General features: G+C 39.9%; 1 protein-coding gene across 1 annotated transcript in view; it reads left to right on the plus strand.

Annotated features, from left to right (window-relative positions):
- The window catches only part of LOC150092004 (uncharacterized), a 50,136-nt gene extending 38,044 nt beyond the window's left edge, over nucleotides 1-12,092 (plus strand). The window contains exon 3 of the mRNA XM_090370806.1: nucleotides 10,654-12,092. Coding sequence (XP_090226932.1) covers nucleotides 10,654-12,091 — 1,438 coding nt within the window. The 3' untranslated portion in view covers nucleotide 12,092. The remainder of the gene's footprint in view (nucleotides 1-10,653) is intronic.
- The last annotated feature ends 10,525 nt before the right edge of the window (nucleotides 12,093-22,617 follow it).

Genomic DNA, 22,617 nt, shown 5'->3' on the forward strand with positions numbered 1-22,617 from the left:
CCTTTTCATTTCAAAATCTTGTTTCCAAAATTTTCAATGTAAATCTAAGCAGACGTCATCACAGAATTTTTAGTGCGAGCTCCCTAGAACAATTTCGTGAACCCCTAGGGATTTGCAAACCACTGATCTAGATGATCTTGCAATGTTTCTTTAACCGGTGACTCCACTATTTTCCCTGGAACAAGTGTTAAGCTAACAGGTCTGTAATTACTCACGTCACCTTTTATTACCCCTTTGTGCTCACAATATGAGAGATGCCAAAGAGATGTCATAGAAACCCCTTCTGAAACTAAGGATGCTCTCATAATTATGGCTAAGGATTTGCTTACCACCTTTGCTATCTCCCTTAATATAATTTGATGGATTCCATTCGTCCCAAATGCCTTTTTTTATGTTCAGATTCACTTCAACAATTTTTCTTCCACTTTCCTTTTAATTATATCAAGTTGCCCAACGTCCTTCAATCTCTTCCTACTACTGTTAATTATATAATATTGGTGTAGATACACCATAGTTAACCCATAAATTTGAACTACATAAGTAGCGTACAAGGCATCGTTTTAATTGTATCTCATATTGTGGTCACCTTCACAATGATATAGTGGTATTGCACTATTTCAAATAAATAACACTTCTCTAGTAGAGAAGACTACTGTTATTTATTTTCAGAGGATACCACCACCCAGACGATCGTTCCGAAGCTATTGGGCTTCATCATCAGTGGGCGGGCAGGTACCCTGGTAATGCAACATGCCATCACAGTTGCGAAGTTATTTCCACAATATGAGAGATGCCAAAGGGTGTTGGTAAAAATGTAATTTGATGTAAAAATGTAATGGGTTAACTATGGTGTATCTACACCAATATTTTATAGTTAATTACCAAAACCCATAAGAATTATGCCTTGTGCATTTCCTCTTCAAACTACTGTTAATATAAACATAGAAGCATTTGCTGTGGCGCCTCCGTAGCCAGGTGGGAAGGAGCAGCAGTGCGTAGCACACGCTTCTTGATTAGACTGGGGTTCGAGCCCGTCACCACCAAATACAGAGCATGCGGAAAGGTCAGAGAATGACCACCGCACCGGAGCAATATGGCCTTAGTTGCTAATGCTCCTAAAAACCAAATAACAACAACAGCATTTGCTGTTTTCTTTGCCAGGGATTCTCATAACCTGCATTAGTTTTCCTAACCTTCTTTGTGACTTGATTACCGACTAGTTTATATATACCATATAACCTTATAATTTATATGCATCCCATGCATTTTCTTCTCTCTGAATTTTTTCAGTAGTTCATGTGACATCCATTTAGGTGTATGCCTTGAACAGTATTTCTTGGTTGGTATGAAAAGCCTAATAGCTTCTATGATTATCTCCCTGAATGCTTCCCATTTAAAATTTGCTGTTTGTAAAATTATCAGTTACACATTGCACACAATTTAAAAACTGTCTGAGACCACTGTAATTACCCTTGTGAAAGCAAAAGCCTTTCCCTTTACCCTTGAGAGTAGTTATATTTTTGATTAAATTCCAGATTAATACACTGTGATCACTACCACCCAGTGGGTCTTTTACCTGCTGCTTCTAAATGCATGTAGAATCACTGCAGATAACCAGATCAAGAATATTGCTTCCTCTTGCTGCCTTCTTTTTTTTTTAGGAGCATTAGCAACTAAGGCCATATTGCTCCGGGGATATGCGGTGGTCATTCCCTGACCTTTCCGCATCCTCTGTATTTGGTGGTGCACGGGCTCGAACCCCGGTGTAATCAAGAAGCGTGTGCTACGTACTGCTGCTCCTGCCCATCTGGCTACAGAGGCGCCCCCCTTGTTGCCTTTCTAACATGCTGCTGTAGTAAATATTCATCCAAGAAATTGTCTTGATATTGTGTGAGTGACCAATCCACAAGTTCCAGTCAACATCTGGAAAGTTAAAATCTCCAATTATAAGACATTCTGATTTAGTACCCCACTCTATTTCTCTGTATATCTGTTTGGTATACTCATCGCAGTCATTAGGCCTATAACACACTCCTCTCAATTTTGTTTACCCAGTGCTTATATCACCTCAGACCTACTCAGTCTTGCACTGGTCATCCATGTTGACTGGGTTACTGTCTTAGATTTAATATGCTTCTTAACTAATAGCATAATCCTCCACCCCTCCTGTCCTGTCTGTCTCTGTATACATTGTTCTCTCCATATTCAGCATTGTTTATGTCTGAGTGGCTCTGCTATCCCCAGTGTCTGTGTTTGATGACTTAAACAGTACTTCAAATTCATCTAAGTTATTTTCAATGCGCCCTGCATTAGTGCATATGCATGTATACATGCACACATTTCTGCTCTTAGTTACTCTAACACAGCCCATATATTTGCTTGTTCCATGATGAACCACAGCAAGGCCATGAATTCTCCAACACCTTGCTTTTCAGGCTGCTGATTGTTCTAAATAGAAGCAGTGCAGGAATCATTTTCACATCTGCCTGTGGTTCTAGTTAATCTATTAGTTTGTCTATTCCCCCAAGCTCACTGTTTTTTGACCCACCTATCACTGTCTCGATGGCATCAGCATCTTGCACACTTTCTGTTTAAGAGTATCCCATCCCTGTAGAAGCAGTCTCTCCTGTTAATAAGCACAGACCACGCTGACAAAAATTCTTCCCCATGAGTCTTGCCCATTTTTTCAGGGCCAAATTGATTGACAAGGCTCTTAACATGTACTCCCTCCTATCATGTCTGGGCAGAATTGCAGACACTTTTAAATTAAATCCTAACTCGTGACTTTTTCTCAACATTGCCCTGTACTTGTGAAGTAAGTTGACAGATCTCCTACTCTAAAAACCATTAGTGCCAAGGTTTACAAAGATATCACCTTTTGTGTCCTTAAAAGTTGATATCTGCTCTACAATGGCATTTACTTTTCACCCTGGGAGACATGCTGGTCCAATTCCACCTATCCCTGCACAACATATTTCCCCTTTCCCTGACAATAGAGTCACTGACAAGTAAGTATACTTGATTACAGAAAAGCTTATAATACTGATGTACATAAAGGACCACTGTACAAATTGGAGCAATGTGGCATTAAGGGCAAGTTGCTGCTATAGATAATGGGATGGTTGAGTGGGAAAAGACTGAGTGGACACTGCTCTTTATGGACTAATGTTATTATTTCAGTCCCCCAGGGTTTAGTGCTGGGCCTATTGCTGTTTTTTATATACATTAATGATATAAATGAACACATGTTAACCCCAGGGGCTCACATCTGGTGAGTATGGGCTTAGCAAACCCAGGGTCCTGAGCTGGATATCACCATCCTTCTCTTTCTTGCTGATTCCCTTCTACTTCTCTCTCTCTCTCTCTCTCTCTCTCTCTCTCTCTCTCTCTCTCAGAGTAAGACGGGAATTTTTTTTTTTTTTTTTTTTCTTGGCTGGTGCAGCATAAGCCTTCCTTGCACCATATGGCTAATAATAATAATGTCTAAGTTTGGGATAATATGAAAGTTGGCAGGGTGAGTAATCAGGATATGCTACTGCAACAAAATCTAGAAAAATTAAGTAGATGGACTGAGAAGTGGCAGTTGACCAAACCCGAGTTGCCCTGACAGCCTGTCTGCACTGCTTAATTACCCAATATACTCAACAGTGAAGTACAGATATGTAGACACCACATAGAACACTCAATTCATCGAGAGGTGTCATTTCGGAATGGGACCTTCTCGACGTAACCGAGGAGGAAATCTGCTTAGAATTGAAACCACAGGGAGTTATTGCCGTGAAAAGAATTAGTGCGCGTAGGGATGGCAAACTTGTTAAAACCAGGAGCATTATCCTGACTTTTAACTCGCCCAAACCTCCTGATGAGATTAAAGCTGGCTACGTCAACTGTCCAGTACGTCCATATGTTCCAAACCCTTTACGGTGTTTTAAATGCCAGAAATATGGACATTCTCAAATGGCCTGCCGTGGAGTCCTTGCATGCGCTCGATGTGGTGCAAAGGACCACGAAACAACAGCATGTTCAGCCACAAAACCCACCTGCATTAATTGTGAGGGAGAACATCCAGCCTACTCACGAGCATGCCAGAGGTGGAAAGAAGAAAAAGAAATTCGACGGCTGAAGGCAGAGCTAAACATATCGTACCAGGAGGCAAGGAAAGCGGTTAAACCTCTCAACATCAAAAAACCTACCTATGCCCAGAAGGTAGCAGGGAGATGCTCCATTGGAACTCAGACAGACATGTCCATCCTTCCAAAAGAATCCTTTACACCCATCGCACGTTATCTTTTAAGCTCCCAAAAACCTGCACAGAAAGACCAATCAGTTGCCACTCCTATATCGGTACCTCCTAATGCTCCACAAGTAACAAAAGCAAAAGAAAAGAATAAGAAAGGGGAAGTACCACCTAGTACCCAGGAAAACATGGATGTCGAGCAGAAGGAGGTACATGATGAGTCAGTTTTGGAACTCTTCGCTGAGGAAGAAATGGACACAGGACAGCGTCCATACTTCCCCAGGAAGGATAAATCCAAGACTGACAAAATTAAGCCCTCAGCACCTCGGAAGCCGCCTGATGGACCCACCAAGTCCAAATAATGGCTAAATTCCTACAGTGGAATTGTCGTGGATTGCAGCAAAATACTGACGACATCAAGGCACTCCTGCAAAAGCACAAACCAGTTTGCTTTTGCATACAGGAGACTTATTTAAAGGCAAATGATGACCCCACCATGCATAACATTACCATCATTCGTAAGGATAGAATTATGGATGGTCCTGCCCACGGAGGAGTCGTAATCCTCGTCGGCAACCAGATCCCATTTCAGCCTTTGCAGCTTACAACTAGCATTGAAGCTGTAGCAATTCGCCTTACAGTGGGGTTCTTATTAACTGTCTGCTCTGTTTATTTGCCACCTGGGATTGACATCCCCCAGAAAGACCTTGATGATCTTATCATGCAATTGCCTTCCCCTTGTTTAATTCTTGGGGATTTCAATGGACATAACACTCTGTGGGGTAGTGCTGACATCAATGGAAGGGGAAGAGTCATAGAGCATATGCTCACTGACAATGATCTCTCCCTCCTAAATGTGGGAACAAACACCTTCTTCCACATGCCTACCCGTACTTTCTCTGCCATTGATCTTTCTATCTGCTCCCCTTCTCTCCTTCCTTCACTTGCTTGGGAGGTGGAGGAGAACCCATATGGAAGCGATCACTTCCCCGTGATAATCACCCTAACTAGTGGTAGACCATGTCTTCCATTTAGTTTACCACGGTGGAAGCTTGATCAGGCTGACTGGAATGCCTTTCAACATCTGGCAACGTTTAATACCACTATAGTCGGCCAGGAGCCAATCAATGAGTCAGTAAAACATATCACAGAAAGTATAGTCCAGGCAGCAACAGTTGCAATATCAAGGACATCGTCCCGCTTTCCACGTTTTCCAAAACCATGGTGGAATGGAGAATGCACAACAGCTAGGAAGGCTCAAAACAAAGCGTGGGGAATATTTCGTCGGTACTCCACGACAGATAATTTAATAGCCTTTAAACGTGCACATGCCAAAGCACGGTACATTAGACGTCAGAGCCAAAAGGAATCTTGGATCAAATTTTCATCTTCCCTTACACGGGCTGCCAATCCCAAAGCTATCTGGGACAAAGTTCAGAAAATGAAGGGCAAATACACCTCACATCCTTCGTCGATCCTGGAACATAATGGATGTACAATTGCAGATCTAACTGCAATTGCTAATACTCTTGGGGAGACATTTGCTAAAGTGTCTTCAGAAACATCGTACCCCCCAGAGTTCCTCGCACACAAACAACGATCAGAAAAACATCACCTGAAGCTGTCCTCTAACAATCGCGAGGAATACAATCAGCCCTTTACACAATGGGAGCTGAAAGCAGTACTCTCGCTATCCAAGGCGAGTGCTGCTGGGCCAGACGACATCCATTATGAGATGATAAAACACCTTTCATCTGAATCTATGGATCATTTGCTCTGTCTCTATAATAGAATATATATTGAAGAGACATTTCCGGACTCATGGCATATGGCAACCGTCCTTCCCTTTCCGAAACCTGGAAAGGATCCAAAAATACCAAAAAATTACCGTCCTATCGATAACGACGATAGGACGGTAATGTCTGACAAGCAGAATCTTGCACAAGCAGCTCTGACGAGCTGCTTGTGCAAGATTCTGGAAAGAATGGTCAATGCTCGTCTTTTGTGGTATTTAGAAGCTAACGACCTTCTTTCCAGAATACAGTGTGGCTTCCGAAGGAACAGGTCAACACTTGACCATTTAATCCGCTTGGAAACATCTATACGTGATGCTTTCCTGAAATGTGAGCACCAGGTGTCTGTTTTCTTTGATATGGAAAAAGCGTACGACACGGCTTGGAGATATGGAATTTTAAAAGACATATATAACTTTGGTCTTCGAGGACACATTGCCCTCTTTATTAAAAACTTCCTTACAGACCGGTCTTTCCAAGTTCGTGTAGGATCCACTGTCTCCCGGCCATTCTGCCAAGAAGAGGGAGTTCCACAAGGATCAGTTTTAAGCGTTACGCTTTTTGCTATCAAAGTTAACTCTATAACTGAACAACTTCCTCCAATCGTGAACAGTGCCCTCTTTGTAGATGATTTTAGCATCTTTTTGCAGTCATGCAATATGAGGGTCATTGAAAGGCAATTGCAGCATGCCATAGACCACATCAACTCTTGGGCAATGACTAATGGCTTTAGGTTCTCGCCACAAAAGACTGTCTGCGTACACTTTTGTCGCAAACGGAACCTTCACCCTGAACCAGAACTTAAATTCGGACAAGACGTCATTCCAGTAGCACCCGAGACAAAATTCTTGGGGCTCATTTTCGACAAGAAGTTGACATTTTTACCTTATATTCGTCAACTGCGGACAAAGTGCACAAGAAAGTTGAATCTCCTACGTTCCATTTCCTCCAATAAATGGGGAGCAGACCGCTCCACTCTACTCAGCCTCTATCGTGCACTTGTCCGATCTAAACTAGACTATGGGTCCCAAGTAACGCATCGGCTAGAAACAGTGTACTTAGGTGGCTGGACCCAGTTCACCACCAAGCCATCCGCATTGCTACTGGAGCATTTAGAACATCCCCTGTCCAGAGTTTATATGTTGAAGCAACTGAACCACCACTGTCACTTCGACGAAAGCAATTGTCTTTAAAATATACTTTTAAATTAAAATCCCTGCCAGACAACCCTACGTGGACATCCGTTTTCAAGCCACGATGGGAAAACCTATATAACACTCGTCAGACTGCCAACCGGCCTTTTGGTATCCGTGTCCAAGAGCTGCTCAGAGAGCTCGACATCATGGTAGACAATGTTGCCCAGTCACCAAGGCAACCACCTCCACCCTGGCATGCTCGCTTACCATCATGTGACTTCTCCCTTAAAAACTGGGATAAGTCAGTAACTCCACCTTCTGTCTACCACCAACTCTACGCTGCCCACCGGGCCGAATATTCCAACTTCTTGCCTGTCTTCACTGATGGCTTGAAGTCGGAGTTGTCTGTTGGATCTGCTGCTATCTTTCCAGATCGCTCTATATCTGGAAAGATTCCCCAACAATGCAGCATATATACAGCCGAGTTGTTTGCTATAGAGTTAGCCTTGGACCACATTAAAACCCACAGGTAGCAAAGGTGTATGGTGTGCACTGACTCTCTAAGTACACTGCAGGCTTTATCTAGTATGAGGTATAATCCTCATCCATTTGTGACCCGGATTCAGCAGATGCTACACTCTCTGTCTGAGTGCTCTTTCGACATTCGTTTCTGCTGGATTCCAAGCCACGTTGGGATCGTAGGAAATGAACTGGCAGATGCTGCGGCCAGGTCACCAGAACCCCACAGCACTTATTGCCTGTTAGTCCCCTATACAGACTACAGGCAGCTAATAAACGATAAATTACTGTCCCAATGGCAACAATCCTGGCATGAGCAAGTCACAAACAAGCTTTATCAAATAAAGCCTGTAATCCGACATTGGCAGTCTAGTCTGCGCAGGAGTCGCAGAGAGGAAGTTGTTCTAGCTCGCCTCCGCATAGGACACAGTCATCTTACACATGCATTTCTGCTGAGGGCAGACGACTGTCCTATGTGTGAGAATTGTGACACCTATTTAAGTATACGTCACATTTTAACCGAGTGTCCACGTTTTAGACATGAACGTGACTTTTATTTTACCGAATTTAGTCATCTGGCTGAGCCTTATACACTCAGTCAGATTTTTTCTGACAATGACAATGTGTCTGCTGTTTTTAGCTTTTTAAAATCTGTAAGCCTTTTTACCCGTATTTAAAATTGAATTGTTATTCCTTTGCTGATATATTTTTTACTTTTATACCTTTAATATCTATGTTATATCTCGACATGGTGGCCTAACTAATTAGGTCACTGAATATTTTAATTTCTTATACATGACCTGGATTTGGCGCATTATAGCCTTAGTTGCTAATGCGCCAATAAACCCCAAACCAAACAGATATGTAGTTTCTTAGAATTAGGTTTTCCTAATTGCCTTAATTTAACAGATGCACAAAGAATTATTAATTGACATGGAAGGATACATTATTTTTGGCAAATTATAAGCATTTGCCTGAGAATTTCTTTGTTTGAAAGAGCTAAACTCTAAATGCCAAAAGGAGAATCCTATTGAATTTGAACACTTAGTGCCGGAAGCATTCTTGCTTTGATAACAATATAATTTTCACAAGGATGTTTGACAGTAGCACATGATTGTGAAAAATATCCAGGTAGGTTGTGGTTTTGTCATTATCACTAATGGACCAAATCCATACCAACTGAAACAACACCACACATCAGATTACCTCTAAATTCGTGCAACTTTGCTGAAATAATATATTTCAATGTGAAGTACAGTACCCTCTGGACATGCTGTACACACCAAACACATCCACTATAATGAAACATTGTGTAACCAAATTTGTTGCCTTCTGCCACTATTCTAGTCCATGAATATCATGAACAAAACCATTACAAATGCAGTTTCATGTGATGCCGGCTTATGTGCATCTGCCCTACCAGTGAACCCAAATCTGTGCAGCATCCTCGTAGATGGCTGATATACTGGCAAATGTTCCTGTAGCATCTTGAACCTAATAATACAAGAAAAAATCTTTTCTTGATTAGGCATAATGATAGGAATCCAGAAATGCTGCCAGTTCAATAGTAGTATTGTATTGGAGTTTAACTTAGTTATTTTAATATGCTGTATGCAGTATAATTTCTTGATAACAATTTGTGGTTTAATTAGTGACACCTATATGAGGGGATATCAAAAAGTTCGTACCCTTGCCTAAAAATAATAACCCTAGAAAGGTGAAACTTTATAGGAACTTTAATCCTTTTCTATGTACTCTCCGTGTGTAGTAACACATTTCTCCCATCTATGGATCAGTTGTTTAATGCCTTAATCATAGAAGTCCATACTTTTTGCCTGACCATGATTCCACTTCATTGATGACTTCCTGAGACGAATCAAAGTGGCGTCCACACAATGGTTTCTTCATTTCTCGAAACAAGAAGTCTGATGGTGCTAGGTCAAGAGAATAGGGCGGGTGCTGCAGTAGCACAAATCCAACAGTTGGTGAGAACATTGCATTCAACATTGCTTCTGCAAAGATGTCAGCAATCTTGGAACCCAACGTGCGGAGACCTTAGACCTGTACAGATGGTCATGTAAAATGCTGTGGGCAGACCCATAACTAATTCTTACTGCATTTGCAATGAAATAAATTGTCACTCAGCACAAGCTGCTCAACCTTTGCAACTGTCTCACTGTCTATGAATGTTGATGACCTGCCTTCCCTTGGCTTGTCGAAGACACTTGTATGACTGCACTGGAACTCCTGTTTCCACTGTTTTACAGTGTCATAGGATGGACAATTTTGCCCATACACAGCTTTCATTTCTTCGTCAATTTCCTGAGCTTCCTTGCCCTACAAATGCAGGAACGTGATCACTGCTCAATACTCCACTTTGTCAACCATAGCATCCTTCTTCATATTCCGGGCTCCACCTCTGGTGTACGATCGCCTATGGGAATGAAATTTCTCATGTTAGTTATTTAATATGTAGAAAACTTATATTAAAAATGGTATCTTCTTACTGATGTTTTGTCTGGGTCAGGGTAAGAACTTTTTGATACCCAATTATATATTTCACATAAACTCATAAATAGTTTCATATTATTACCATTTTTTTTTTTTTTTTTTTTTGATAGATAACCACACTCATTTTTAAAAGAATTCTACTGAATAGTCTAAATTTATGAAATTTATTGTGTGTATATGTACTGCCATAATTGAAACGTATGCTTATTCTTTACAGATAATCATCGAAATGACTTTAGGCCTGGCCTTGTTCTCTAGTTATTTCCTAGGAGGGTCACTTTTCATAAACACCAAGAAATACTAAATTCCATTCATTAATGAAAGAATTGTAAATCATCATTGCATCATATGGAAGTAAAGGTTTCAAGATATTGCAGATTACAGCAAAGAAATATTTAGTGGTCATAGAGTGCACTGGTGTATAGCAGTTGATTAACATCATGGAAAAACATCTTAGTGATTATGGAAGTCAATTTGCAGAAATTTCATCATCAGCAGAAAACGTGTCACAATATACATGCAGTACTGTAGATGAAAAACATTTGAATATTGAATGCACTACTGACCATATTCATAAACATATTACAAAAGTATATCTAGAACCATCACTTGTTAAACAGAACCCAAAAATCCACAGAAATCAATCACTTTCTTTGCATGAAGCAAAAGATATGGCGTTTTCTGAATCATGGAAGCAGCAGTGTGTGAGAGCTCGCACCAATGGGAAACCATTTTTATGTTTCAAACGTAGTGGATTTTCATCGTTTGGAATGCCAAATAAACATACCAGATTGAACAACAGTGTAAAACCTCCTCCATGTGCAATATGTGGAAAGAAATTGTCATATCCTGAAGTTCATAAGCAGCACATAAGAATTCACAATAATGAAAAGCCTTTTCACTGCTCACACTGTGGTAAGGCATTTACATTCTCTGGAAATCTTAAGCAGCACGTAAGAGTTCACAATAGTGAGAAACAGTTCCAGTGTTCAGTATGTGGTAAGATATTTTTGCACTTTGAAACCTTTAATCAGCATATAAGGACTCACACAGATAAGAAATCCTTTCTTTGTTCCATTTGTGGTAAGGAATTTCCACGATCAGGAGGTCTCAAACATCACAAAAGAGTTCACACTAATGAGAAAACTTTCCTCTGTTCAGTATGTGGCAAGACATTTTCACAATATGTGCACCTTAAACAGCACATAAGAGTTCACACTAATGAAAAACCCTTTCTGTGTTCAGTATGCGGCAAGACATTTTCAGGTTCTGGAGATTTTAACAAGCACTCAAGGATTCATACTAACGAGAAACCTTTTGCATGTTCTGTATGTGATAAGGCATTTTCATACTCCACTGGTCTAAAACTACATTTAAGGATTCACACTAATGAGAAACCTTATCCTTGTCCAATGTGTGGAAAAGCTTTTGCGAAACGGTCAAATCTTAAGAGACACATAAGAGCCCACAATAATGATAAGCCTTTTCCATGTTCAATATGCAGCAGGGTTTTTCTACAAAGATGGGATCTTAAAAGGCATATGAGAATTCACAGTAATGAAAAACCTTATCCATGCTTGATATGTGGTAGGAAATTTGCACAATCTGGAAATCTTAAAGCACACATAAGAACTCACTCAAATGAGAAGCCTTTTTCATGTTCTGTGTGTGACAGGGCATTTATACGACGTGGAGATCTTAAAACTCATATGAGAATTCACAACAAAGAGAAGCCATTTCCATGTCCAATATGTGATAAGAAATTTTCAGTGTCAGGAAATCTTAAAAAGCATATAAGACTTCACAGTAATGAGAAATCTTTCATGTGTTCAGAGTGTGGTGTGAGATTTTCAGAATCAGCAGAGCTTAAAAAACACTTGAAAAATTCACACTAATGGATACTTGTTTTCTGTGATATTTCAAATATTTTTGCCGTAAAATATTGAATTAAGAACGACTTTGTGTTCGGAAAGTTTAAAAGCATAATAATAAAACATGGGTTAGTGCGATTGCATCATTTTTATATGTAGTAAACTACCAAGGTAGGTGAATTGGCATTGTTTTAATTATATTTCATATTGTGAATACCTTCACAACAAGTTGCCATGATATTGCACTATCCTGAATAAGTAACTCTTCACCATTGGAGAAGACTACTGTTAGTTATTCTCAGTGGATACCACCACCCAGATGACACTGTTTTCAAAAGGGTATGGGATAAAAACTGTGTTATCCACATCTCTGTCCCTATTAGACTTAGGAAAGTGATTTTATTTTATTTATTTATTATTATTATTATTTTATTATTAATAACAAGATACATAACAGCTAATCATTAACAGTGTATCTGAGAGCAGAACAATGAACACAGTTGATAACAATAATAAGAGATCCAACAGTAACATAAACATTGATATAGATTCAAACATTAAAATCGTATGTACAAAAGAGGTATGCATTATGTTAAGTTACGGGTAAAACAAATAATAAATAAATTAATTAGAGAATAGGAAAATAATAATTAAAAAATATATAAAAAAGTAATAATAAACTACATAAACAAATGAGAGCTAGTCATTTTGCAGTTCATTTTTGCCAGTTCATGGAGTTTATCAGTGATTGGGAATTGTCAAAAAAGTCAGTGGGAGAGTCATTTGCTGATTTACTGATCTTGTTTAGTGGACTGAACTTCATAAAGTCCGTGGTGGCAGAGTCAAGGCGAAACATTAAGGTTCCTGACTTGTCTACAAGAAGCATTGAAGTTGATTTTATTAAGGATACCAGATGCTTTATAAGTTCCAGTGAGTACTTTCGCTAGAAGAGTGATGTCAGCAGTAACTCTTCTAGTGCACAGAGGCCTCAGATGAAAGTAATCACACAGCGATTCATAGTATGCTGTGTGATAAAATAGAGGATTATGGAACGTTATGTAGCGGACAAAATTTTTTTAGACTACTTCAGTTTTGTTAATTAAAGTCTTAGTGTGAGGATTCCAGATGGGTGAGCTGAATTCAAGGATTGTGAGAACTGTAGTTTTATAAAGGATGACAGCATATCTGTAGTTTTTGAACTTGTAGATGTTTCGTTTGATAAATCCCAATGTTCTTAATGCTTTGCCGGTGATTTTAAGAACATGGGCATCAAATTTAGCACTGCTGGAGAGGAGAATCCCCAAGTTGTTAACTTTTGGTCACGCCTTTCGATGATCACAGAGTTAATAGTGTACTCCGTATTTATTAGTTGTTGAGATCTGTAGGATGAGAAAGAGATTACTTTGCACTTTGAGGGGTTAGCAGACAAGCTATTCAGAGATAGCCACAGAGAGAATTTATTGAGGGTGCATTGAAGCTGTTGAGAATCAGTTGTCTCCTTCACAGCTGAGTAGATCTTAAGATCATCTGCATAGAGAGCAACTTGAATATTGGTGGTGCAGATGAAAGAAGGAAGATCATTTATGAAGAACACTGAAAAGAGGACCTAGAGGGGAACCTTGAGGTACTCCACTTAGTGGTATGAAATGGTCTGAGTTCACTTGATTGATGATAACGCTCAAGGAATGATGCATAATATAGCTCTGTAGTCGTGAGAGCAAAGGGTCATGGATACCATATAGCTTAAGTTTTTTTAGAGGTTGTTCGTGCAGGACTTTATCAAATGCCTTAGATATATCTGTGTAAATTGCATCAACTTTAAGGTGGTTATCAAGAATTTCAGAGGTGTATTGCCGAAAGGGAGCAAATTTGTGACCACTGACTAGCCACTGCAGAAACTGTGTTGATTCTGGTCAATGAAAGGCCTGAATTGCAGCTGGCTTGGTCCCTATCCCTTTTAGACTAAGCTAGTTAGATTATTGCCCCCTAATTTCTAACTTAGACTAGATTTTACCACCTAAGCTGCACTTAAATCTTATCTACTAACTGACACAGAAGTGTTGTAAAAATCCCTTTTCCCCCAGTTGTAGCTCTAACACCAAAAATCTTCTAATTGCAGCATGCATAGATTGAATAGCATATTTATATACATCCATACAGATTCCTTCTATTTTTCTTTTTCTAATTTTCCTTCATTTATTAGGAACATCAGAATGTGTGTGGCTCTGGAGACAGGTGCCAGAAACTGCAAAAATAGTACCTGATCCCTTGTTAATCTCAGTACTCTCATAATTTTATGAACCCTGTCCCAGATACATTGAACAGCAGGACAGGGGGGAAAAAGCAATATTTTACTGTCTCACGTGCTTTACAGTATTGATACTCAATGCTTGAGTATCCCTGGAACTTAACCTCTACTGGCAAATGCATGTGTATCATCCTTCAAGCTAAGTCTCTTCTCGACGCATACCCTATATGTTTGTCAAAAATGTAAGAGCAACGAAGCCCAATTTTTCCTACTTTTAAGTACTCTTGTTTAAATATAAGATCGATATCATACCTTTATTGTAGGAAATCTTGACCCGACGCTCACATCAAACTGATTCAGTTAATGTAATATAATATAACAGTATTAAAACGTGAACATATCCCTATTAAAGGATTGTTAAAATATGTGATATTATATAAAACTAAACTTGTCTTCAATTCACATAGTCTGCTAACTGCTATCAAGGAAGAGTCAAGCACAGCCAATGCACATCAACCTACCCCAAACTAAACTCATCAGTAATGATAGACCAGAAAGAGAAGACAATTGTCAAACATATATTAAAACTTTTTAAATTTAAACCGTATTAAAATATTATTAGGCTAAACTTCTTAATACATGATCAGGTATTTCGGTTGTGAACCGTGCTCACAACGAGTTAAAACAATATCCACTCTCTTATACTTTATACTCTCCTATATGTTTGTGAAGATTGCTGAACATCTGGGTTACATTTAAACTGTGCCATTCTCGAGGATTCTCTACTGGTGGTGTGTATATATCAAATAGTTTCCAGTATATTTCTGAAACTTTTAGTTTCCTCCCTTTATCTAGACCACCTAACGATAATTGCTTAAGATACTTGATAACTAGTTTATAAAAGGGTGGTATTGTTTCTACTGTAGGGCCTGTATACTCAACTCCTAACAACTTAGTGAACATCCCCATGTCGTATTTTACTAGGGTGGAAGCTGCATGTGTATCCCACAAGGCCAATCGAATGTGCTTTATTATATACGCCCACCATAACCACTTTAATTGTGGTACTGCATAACCTCCAAAAGCCTTTCTACAAACCAATCTTTGTTGCGTCACCTCTTGCTGCCTATTATTCCAAAAAAAATTTAAATAATCTCCTGTGTAACCTTTTCTGTGTTTGATATTTAAAAGTAGTTACTGACACAATTTCATCACTATTGGGATGAGAACCATCCACATGATTAATATTCTTCTAAAAAATGATAATAGTCCTAGGTACCATTGGGCAATATTTTCTTCCCAGGAGCCTAATAGTTATCGGGTTTTTATTACTGGCTATCTCACAAAGGGTACCTCTAGAATGGTGATGGGCTCCACTGAGAAAGAGAAGCCTGCTGGTAGTTTTAGTGGAGCATCATTTCCCCATTGTTGACATTTTATCTTGCTCTTATTAAGGCATAATCCACTTGACAAACTAAAGAAACTGAAGAGATCCAGTGCCTTCTGTAGCGAACTGCCACCAGACACAGTTAAGATAACATCATCAGCATGAGCTATGTACTTACAATCAGGATGTGATCCAGGGAGATGACCTCCCTTGGTGTTTCTAGAGCTATCTAACTGTCTAAGCATAGGCTCCAGCTCCACCGAAAAGAGAGCAGGGCTGAATGGGCAGCCTTGTCTAACCCCTCGCTCCAGTTTTATTTTACCCAAGCTATACCCATTGATCACTAGGGTAGTTTTTGCCCCTTTGTATAGGCTGATAATAGCTGCTCTTAGCTGCAAACCCAATCCATACAGTGTACAACAAATTTTGAAGATAAGTGTGGTAAAGTTTGTCAAAAGCTTTTTCTAGGTCAAGAACAGCTAAGACTATATTGTAACTTTTCCGCTTACAATATGGTGGTAAGTCTTTCAAAAAAACCAGATTTGATCCTATAACTCTTCCTGGCACCCCTTATGTCTGATTTCTCCTATGATGGACCCTAGATGTCTTTTAAGGCGAGCATTCAGTATTTTAACATATAGCTTGTAATCTACATTAAGTAGTGATACTGGCTTTCAGTCTCCAACTTCCTTACCCGTTCTACCCTGTTTTCTTAAAAATACAGTTTGAGCCTCCAGAAAACTTTTTGAGACTTTACCTACCATGAAGAAATCCGAGAATATTGCAGTCAAAATTGGCCCAATCTTTTCCCAAGCTTTCTTGTAGAATTCTATTATTAGTCCATTTGGACCTGGCGCTTGACCTGCTTTCATTTCTCACAAGGCTAGAGACACTTCCTTCATCGAGATTGGCTGGTCATGTTCCTGCTGATGAGCTGCAGAGAACCAAGACATCTCCCAACTTACTGGTAAAGCTGACCCGTGAAATGCTGCATACGTCTGTTTGCAAGCTTCATTAAAACATTCCACAATGTCATTGGTGGTATCATATTGGCATGATCCCACTTGAATCTGCTGTATGGAGCAGTTGCTTGTTTGTGTCCTGTTATATTGATTGAAAATAAACCCTGGCCCCTTGCCGGCAAGCCTATACCACAATTGCATTTGGACAGCTTTGTTTTCTGCCTGCATTTAGAGGTGTGCACCTCTTGTACTCCCATTTCATCATAAAAATACTTTAATAGTCATCTTACTTCATATAGATGCCTTAGCACTTGCCTACTTTCCATCCTTCTTTCCTTTGGTAATTTTTGGAATGCTGTGTGTTTCCTGATTAAAATTTACCCATCCTTCCCATGTCCATTGCTTACACTGCACCAACTCATGTGTTAAACTCTCAATATTACAAAGATCATTCTGCAAGCCGAGTTTAGGTGCTAGGTACCTCTACCATGATCAATTGTTATACATAGCAGGAGGTTATTTGTTGTTATTGTTATTTTGGTTTTTAGGAGCATTAGCAACTAAGGCCATATTGCTCCGGGAATATGCGGTGGTCATTCCCTGACCTTTCCGCATCCTCCGTATTTGGTGGTGACGGGCTCGAACCCCGGTCTAATCAAGAAGCGTGTGCTACGCACTGCTGCTCCTTCCCACCTGGCTACGGAGGCGCCTCACATAGCAGGAGGTTCATCATCACTAATTTGTGAACTGTGACAGGACTTGATCCAGAAATACTGACATGCCTAACCCTTTATTTACCATACTTCTCAGTGCATAAATGCAATCAGTGCATGTGCCCCTGTACCACGTTGCTCCATGTATTGTAGAATTTTGCCATCGCAATACATCTGTAATTGTTGTTTTGTGTATTTATCAATGATATTGATGAAGGTATATCAGGCTTAATACAAGTCCAAGTTTGCAGATGATACAAAGGTTGGCATGGTTGTTAATGACACTAAAGACGGTATGCTACTGCAACAGCATCTAGAAAAGTTAGGTAGATGAACTGAGAGGTGGCAACTGAAGTTTAACATTGATAAATGCAAATTACTGCATGTGGGTAGCAGTAACCCAAGAGAAACGTACCAACTGTGTTGTACTACACTCAGGGAGGTGGGGAATGAAAAAGACCTGGGGGTAAATGTGCAGTCAGATATGAAGTTCTCTGAGCAGTGCAAACGGGCTGCCAGAGCAGGTCATGGAGTTTTGTCAATAATATATAGGAATTTTGCTAGCAGAGACAGGGTTCTGATTATCCCTTTGTATAAGGCAATGGTCAGGCCACACCTTGAGTACTGCATACAGGTCTGGATGCCTCATTTTAGGAAGAATGTAGAGTTGCTAGAACTAGTACAGAGAAGGACAACAAGACTGGTGAGAGGAACAAAGGGGTGCACTTATGAAGAAAGGCTGAAGTTCTGAAGTTGCAGCATCTGGAGACTAGGCTCCTGCGAGGTGATCTGATTGAGGTGTATAAGGCCTTGAGTAATGGCCTTTGGGCAGGCTCAAAGCTGACTGGATACTTACGCTTGCTCAGACTAAGAACCTGAGTGGCATAGATTCAAATTAAGAAAGACAGTTGTAGAATAGATGTGCAGAAATTTGCCTTTAGCCACTGGGTAATTGATTGCCGGAACAGACTTCCATCTGTTGTTGTGGAAGTTTAAATAAATTTAAGGCCGAACTAGATAAACATTTGGAGTGACCGGATGGGCGAAATGGGAAGGTGTTTTTTTTTTTTTTTTTTTTTTTTTGGCTGATGCTGTATAAGCTTGCCTTGCTTTCTTGCATCAGATGCCTCAACTAATGCCAATTCTAATCTATAAGATCATACTTCAGACAGATGTTTAACTCCAGTGCAACCCTTGAACCCCCTGCAGAATCACCCATATTATCTTTGAATGGGTCCAAGATGCAATTCCATTCGTCCCCAAGAACAGTGTAACTGGTACCCAACATAAATGGGCTTAAGTTATTAATTAACTGTACCCATTCTGGAGCAGCGTTTGGTGCATACACATTAATCAACTGTATTGTGTGCGAATCTAGCTTCCAGTCTATGCAGACTACTGTTCTGAAGTCTTTTCTGTAATGGTATCGGGCGCCTGCTGGATAGCGTTTAATACGAATAACGAGATTTCCAGGCAGGTTTCCAACACTAAAATGAGAAACCAGAAAGACTAGTATTGATATGAGCGTCTAGCAGTCCCTTCAAGACGAACTCCTTTTTTCTTAGATTTACTCTGAGAGGTAAAGAGCAAACTGCAACATCAAGAGGCGTGTTTTTTTCACCCAGAGGTACCTCTTAGATAAGGGGGCACCAGGGTGACCGCAATTAATGGTTCTTTTAAATACTTATATGAATACAATCAAAAGTGTACATTAGAGAATAGTCCTGAAGAAAAAAAGATCAACAAAGTATAGTTTATTACACATATATAGACATGTATATTATATATGTGGCCATACATCTACCAGATCATACTTTAAACACAAATTGTTGAGCTCCAGAGATCCTCCTGTAGGGTCACCCATGCCTGTCTTGTCTAAAACCGAATCTGAAACACAATTCCAGTTATTTGGGTTTTTTTTTTAGGAGCATTAGCAACTAAGGCCATATTGCTCCAGAGGTATGCGGTGGTCATTCCCTGACCTTTCTGCATCCTCCGTATTTGGTACAATTCCAGTCTCCTCCCAGAATAATCGTTCTGAACCTAACATAAAAAAGTATAAACTATATTGAATGTACATACCCGCTCAGGAGCGGTGCTTGGTGCATACACATTAATCAGTCTTATTGTTTGCACGCCCAATCTTCAGTCAGTGCAAATTATTCTGCCATCTATATCTCTTTGAAGATAACAGAACTTTCCTGTAATCGGTGGAAAAACTATAATACCTAACCCCCTGGCATTCCTTGCTCCAAAGCTCCAGAAACTTAAAACATTTAAATCTTTTCTGAAAATTATATACTTGGACACTATTAAAAAAGTGACTTTCTTGAATAAATAGAATTTTCACTCCTAATAGTAACATGCTCCTCCAAACATGAACACCGTATGTTCCAAGTGCCAATAATTACCATATCTGTACCGTTCACCTTGCCTTAAAAGTTTCAGTTATTACGTTAAAGATATGCTTAGAGTGTATAGAGTCTTGCCAAGTTCTTGTTCATACCCGAAGAGCCATGAAATTCGTGAATTACTTAACTGCTGGACTATTCCCAGTAATGTTTGCCCCACTAAATTTCTGAAAAATATGTCCCGCCACATAAATTGAATATTGCCTACTTTACCTTCCCGGGTGTACTCTAACATTATTCTGGGTTTCCCCAGCTGCTGTTCCCACTCTGTTAACTTTTCAAATAATGTTTCCAGCCCTACTGGTACATATTTCTTTAGATGCCCAATCCCCAGTAACTTTTCCCTATCTTCGCCTAATGCTCCTACTATTTCAGAGTCATCCGAACTTAACTCATTCAGATCTTGTATGATATTTTTTCCCTCTTCCACAATTTGCCTCTTTCTTTTAACCTCTCTCCCTAAGTTTTCTTTGTCTTTGTTTTCCTCCTTTTCTGATCTCTCGCTAACTCCTCTGTTTCCATTAAATCGAAAGCTATCTGTGCAGGATTTGGAAGCCCTTTTGCCTTCCCTGTTTCAGTTATTGAATTCCTTTGTTCTTCTGGAATTACATTTTTATTCATGCCCCATGGTTTTAAGATGACCATACTGTTTGGCTCTATCAGACTTCCCTCATTATCCTTTACCACCCCTCCTTTTGTAGCATCTGCATAGGAAAGAGTAGAACAGCTACCCATTTTGTGACCAGCCTCCTCACATTCATTGCTAATATGCCCTGCCCCTTTACAATTGAAACACCACCCACTCTTGCAGTGTATGCCTAAATCGTCCAGGCTACCACATTTTAAAGCACTTTTTTCACTACCGCTCTATAATTCAGGAGTAATCGGTTACCCATAACAAAAATAATGTTGGGGACTGGCTTTCTCATCTCCATTTGTACTGTAACTTTACCTGTATAAAGCTTCGGAAAGCCCTCCCATGTATGCATGTTGATTTTCGTCACTTTACCATATTCCTCCAATGAATTTTTCAAATGTAAATTCGGCATTTCAATCGGGTTCTGCTCTATAGTAATATACCTTCTAATGCTTCCCACCAGATGAGGATGTACCATCTGGTGCATACACATCATTTTAATATGAATGGTTTTCAAAAGGAAAGCCTCTCAGGAAAATATCTCTGGTTATGCAGTCCTTACATACTATTTGAAATCCCATTGACAGGAGAGTAAACCCCTGCAATCTTGATAGCTTCACATGTTTGCCCAAACCTTCAATAACCTGTCTTGGTTCATACTCAGCATCTAAGCTGAAATTCATAGTTCTCTCACAAATGAATAAACTCATTATTGGGGAAAAAAAGGAAAAGAAAGCAGACAAAATTGTGCCTTAAGGCACTTAATCCCACTCCGGCAACTATACCCGAGTCAGCAAAACTAAAATTTCAACAAAGAACTAAAAAATATAACTTACTCTACCCAGAAATTTCCTCGGACTACAGAAGGTAGCTAAACCTCAGCACCGTTTGAAAGCTTGTTGGCTTCTCCTCGGTGGGTGGGCAGGTACCCAGTGTTGCAACAGTGACAACCCAGTTATGAAGTATAACTCCACAATATGAGAGATACCTGGTGGTGTACAATAGTTTAGACTAAAAGACATCTTTATAGCCAGAGCCTTAGCATTAGCATTAGCATTAGTATAGGGATTTGATGCAAGAAAGCAAGCTTATGCAGCATCAGCCAAAAAAAAAAAAAAAAACCCACTTCCACTTCACCCCTCTGTTCGTTCAAAATACCTGTCCAGCTGAGCCTTAAACTTATTTAGGCTATCAACCTCCACCACAAGGGATGGAAGTCTGTTCCACCAACCAACCACCCGCTGGCTAAAGGCAAATTTCCGCACGTCTATCCTACATCTGTCTTTCCTCAATTTGAATTTATGCCCTCTCAGGTGATTTTTCTGAGCTAGAGGAAGAATCCCATCAGCATTGAGCATGCTTAAACCATTCAAGGCTTTATACACCTCTATCAGATCACCTCGCTGGTGCCTAGTCTCCAGACACTGTAATTTGCAAAACTTAAGCCTTTCTTCGTAAGAGCACCCCTTTGTTCCATTCACTAATCTTGTTGCCCTTCTCTGTACTCGTTCCAGCAGCTCTACATCCTTCTTGAAATGAGGCCTCCAGACCTGTATACAGTACTCTAGGTGTGGCCTGACCATTGCCTTATACAATGGAATAATCACCACCTTATCCCTGCTGGAAAAATTCCTGTATATCATTGACAATACTCCATGAGCTACTCTTGCAGCCCGTCTGCACTGCTCAGAGAACTTCATATCTGCCTGCACAACCACCCTCAAGTCCCTTTCATTCTCTACTGTCAGTGTAGTACCACAGAGTTGATACGTTGCTCTGGGGTTGCTGTTTCCCATGTGTAGTACTTTACATTTGTCAATGTTAAACTTCATTTGCCACCTCTCAGCCCATCTGCTCAACCTTTATAGATCCTGTTGCAGCAGCATAGTGTCAGTAGTGTCCTTGACAACCCTGCCAACCTTTGTATCGTCTGCAAACTTGGACATTAAGCTTGATATACCATCATCAATATCATTTATAAATACAGAAAACAATAATGGACCCAACACTGAGCCCCGAGGGACTCAACTAATAACATTAGTCCACGATGAGCAGTGTCCATTGATTACCACTCTCTGTCTTCTGCCCCTCAACCACCCCTTTATCCATAGCAGCAATTTGCCTCCAATGTCACACTGCTCCAATTTGTGTAGCAGTCTTCCATGTGCAACAGTATCAAAAGCCTTTCTAAG

Source organism: Mastigoproctus giganteus, chromosome 1, assembly GCF_048544385.1.
Source record: "Mastigoproctus giganteus isolate SK-2022 chromosome 1, ASM4854438v1, whole genome shotgun sequence".
NCBI classification, from domain to species: domain Eukaryota; kingdom Metazoa; phylum Arthropoda; class Arachnida; order Uropygi; family Thelyphonidae; genus Mastigoproctus; species Mastigoproctus giganteus.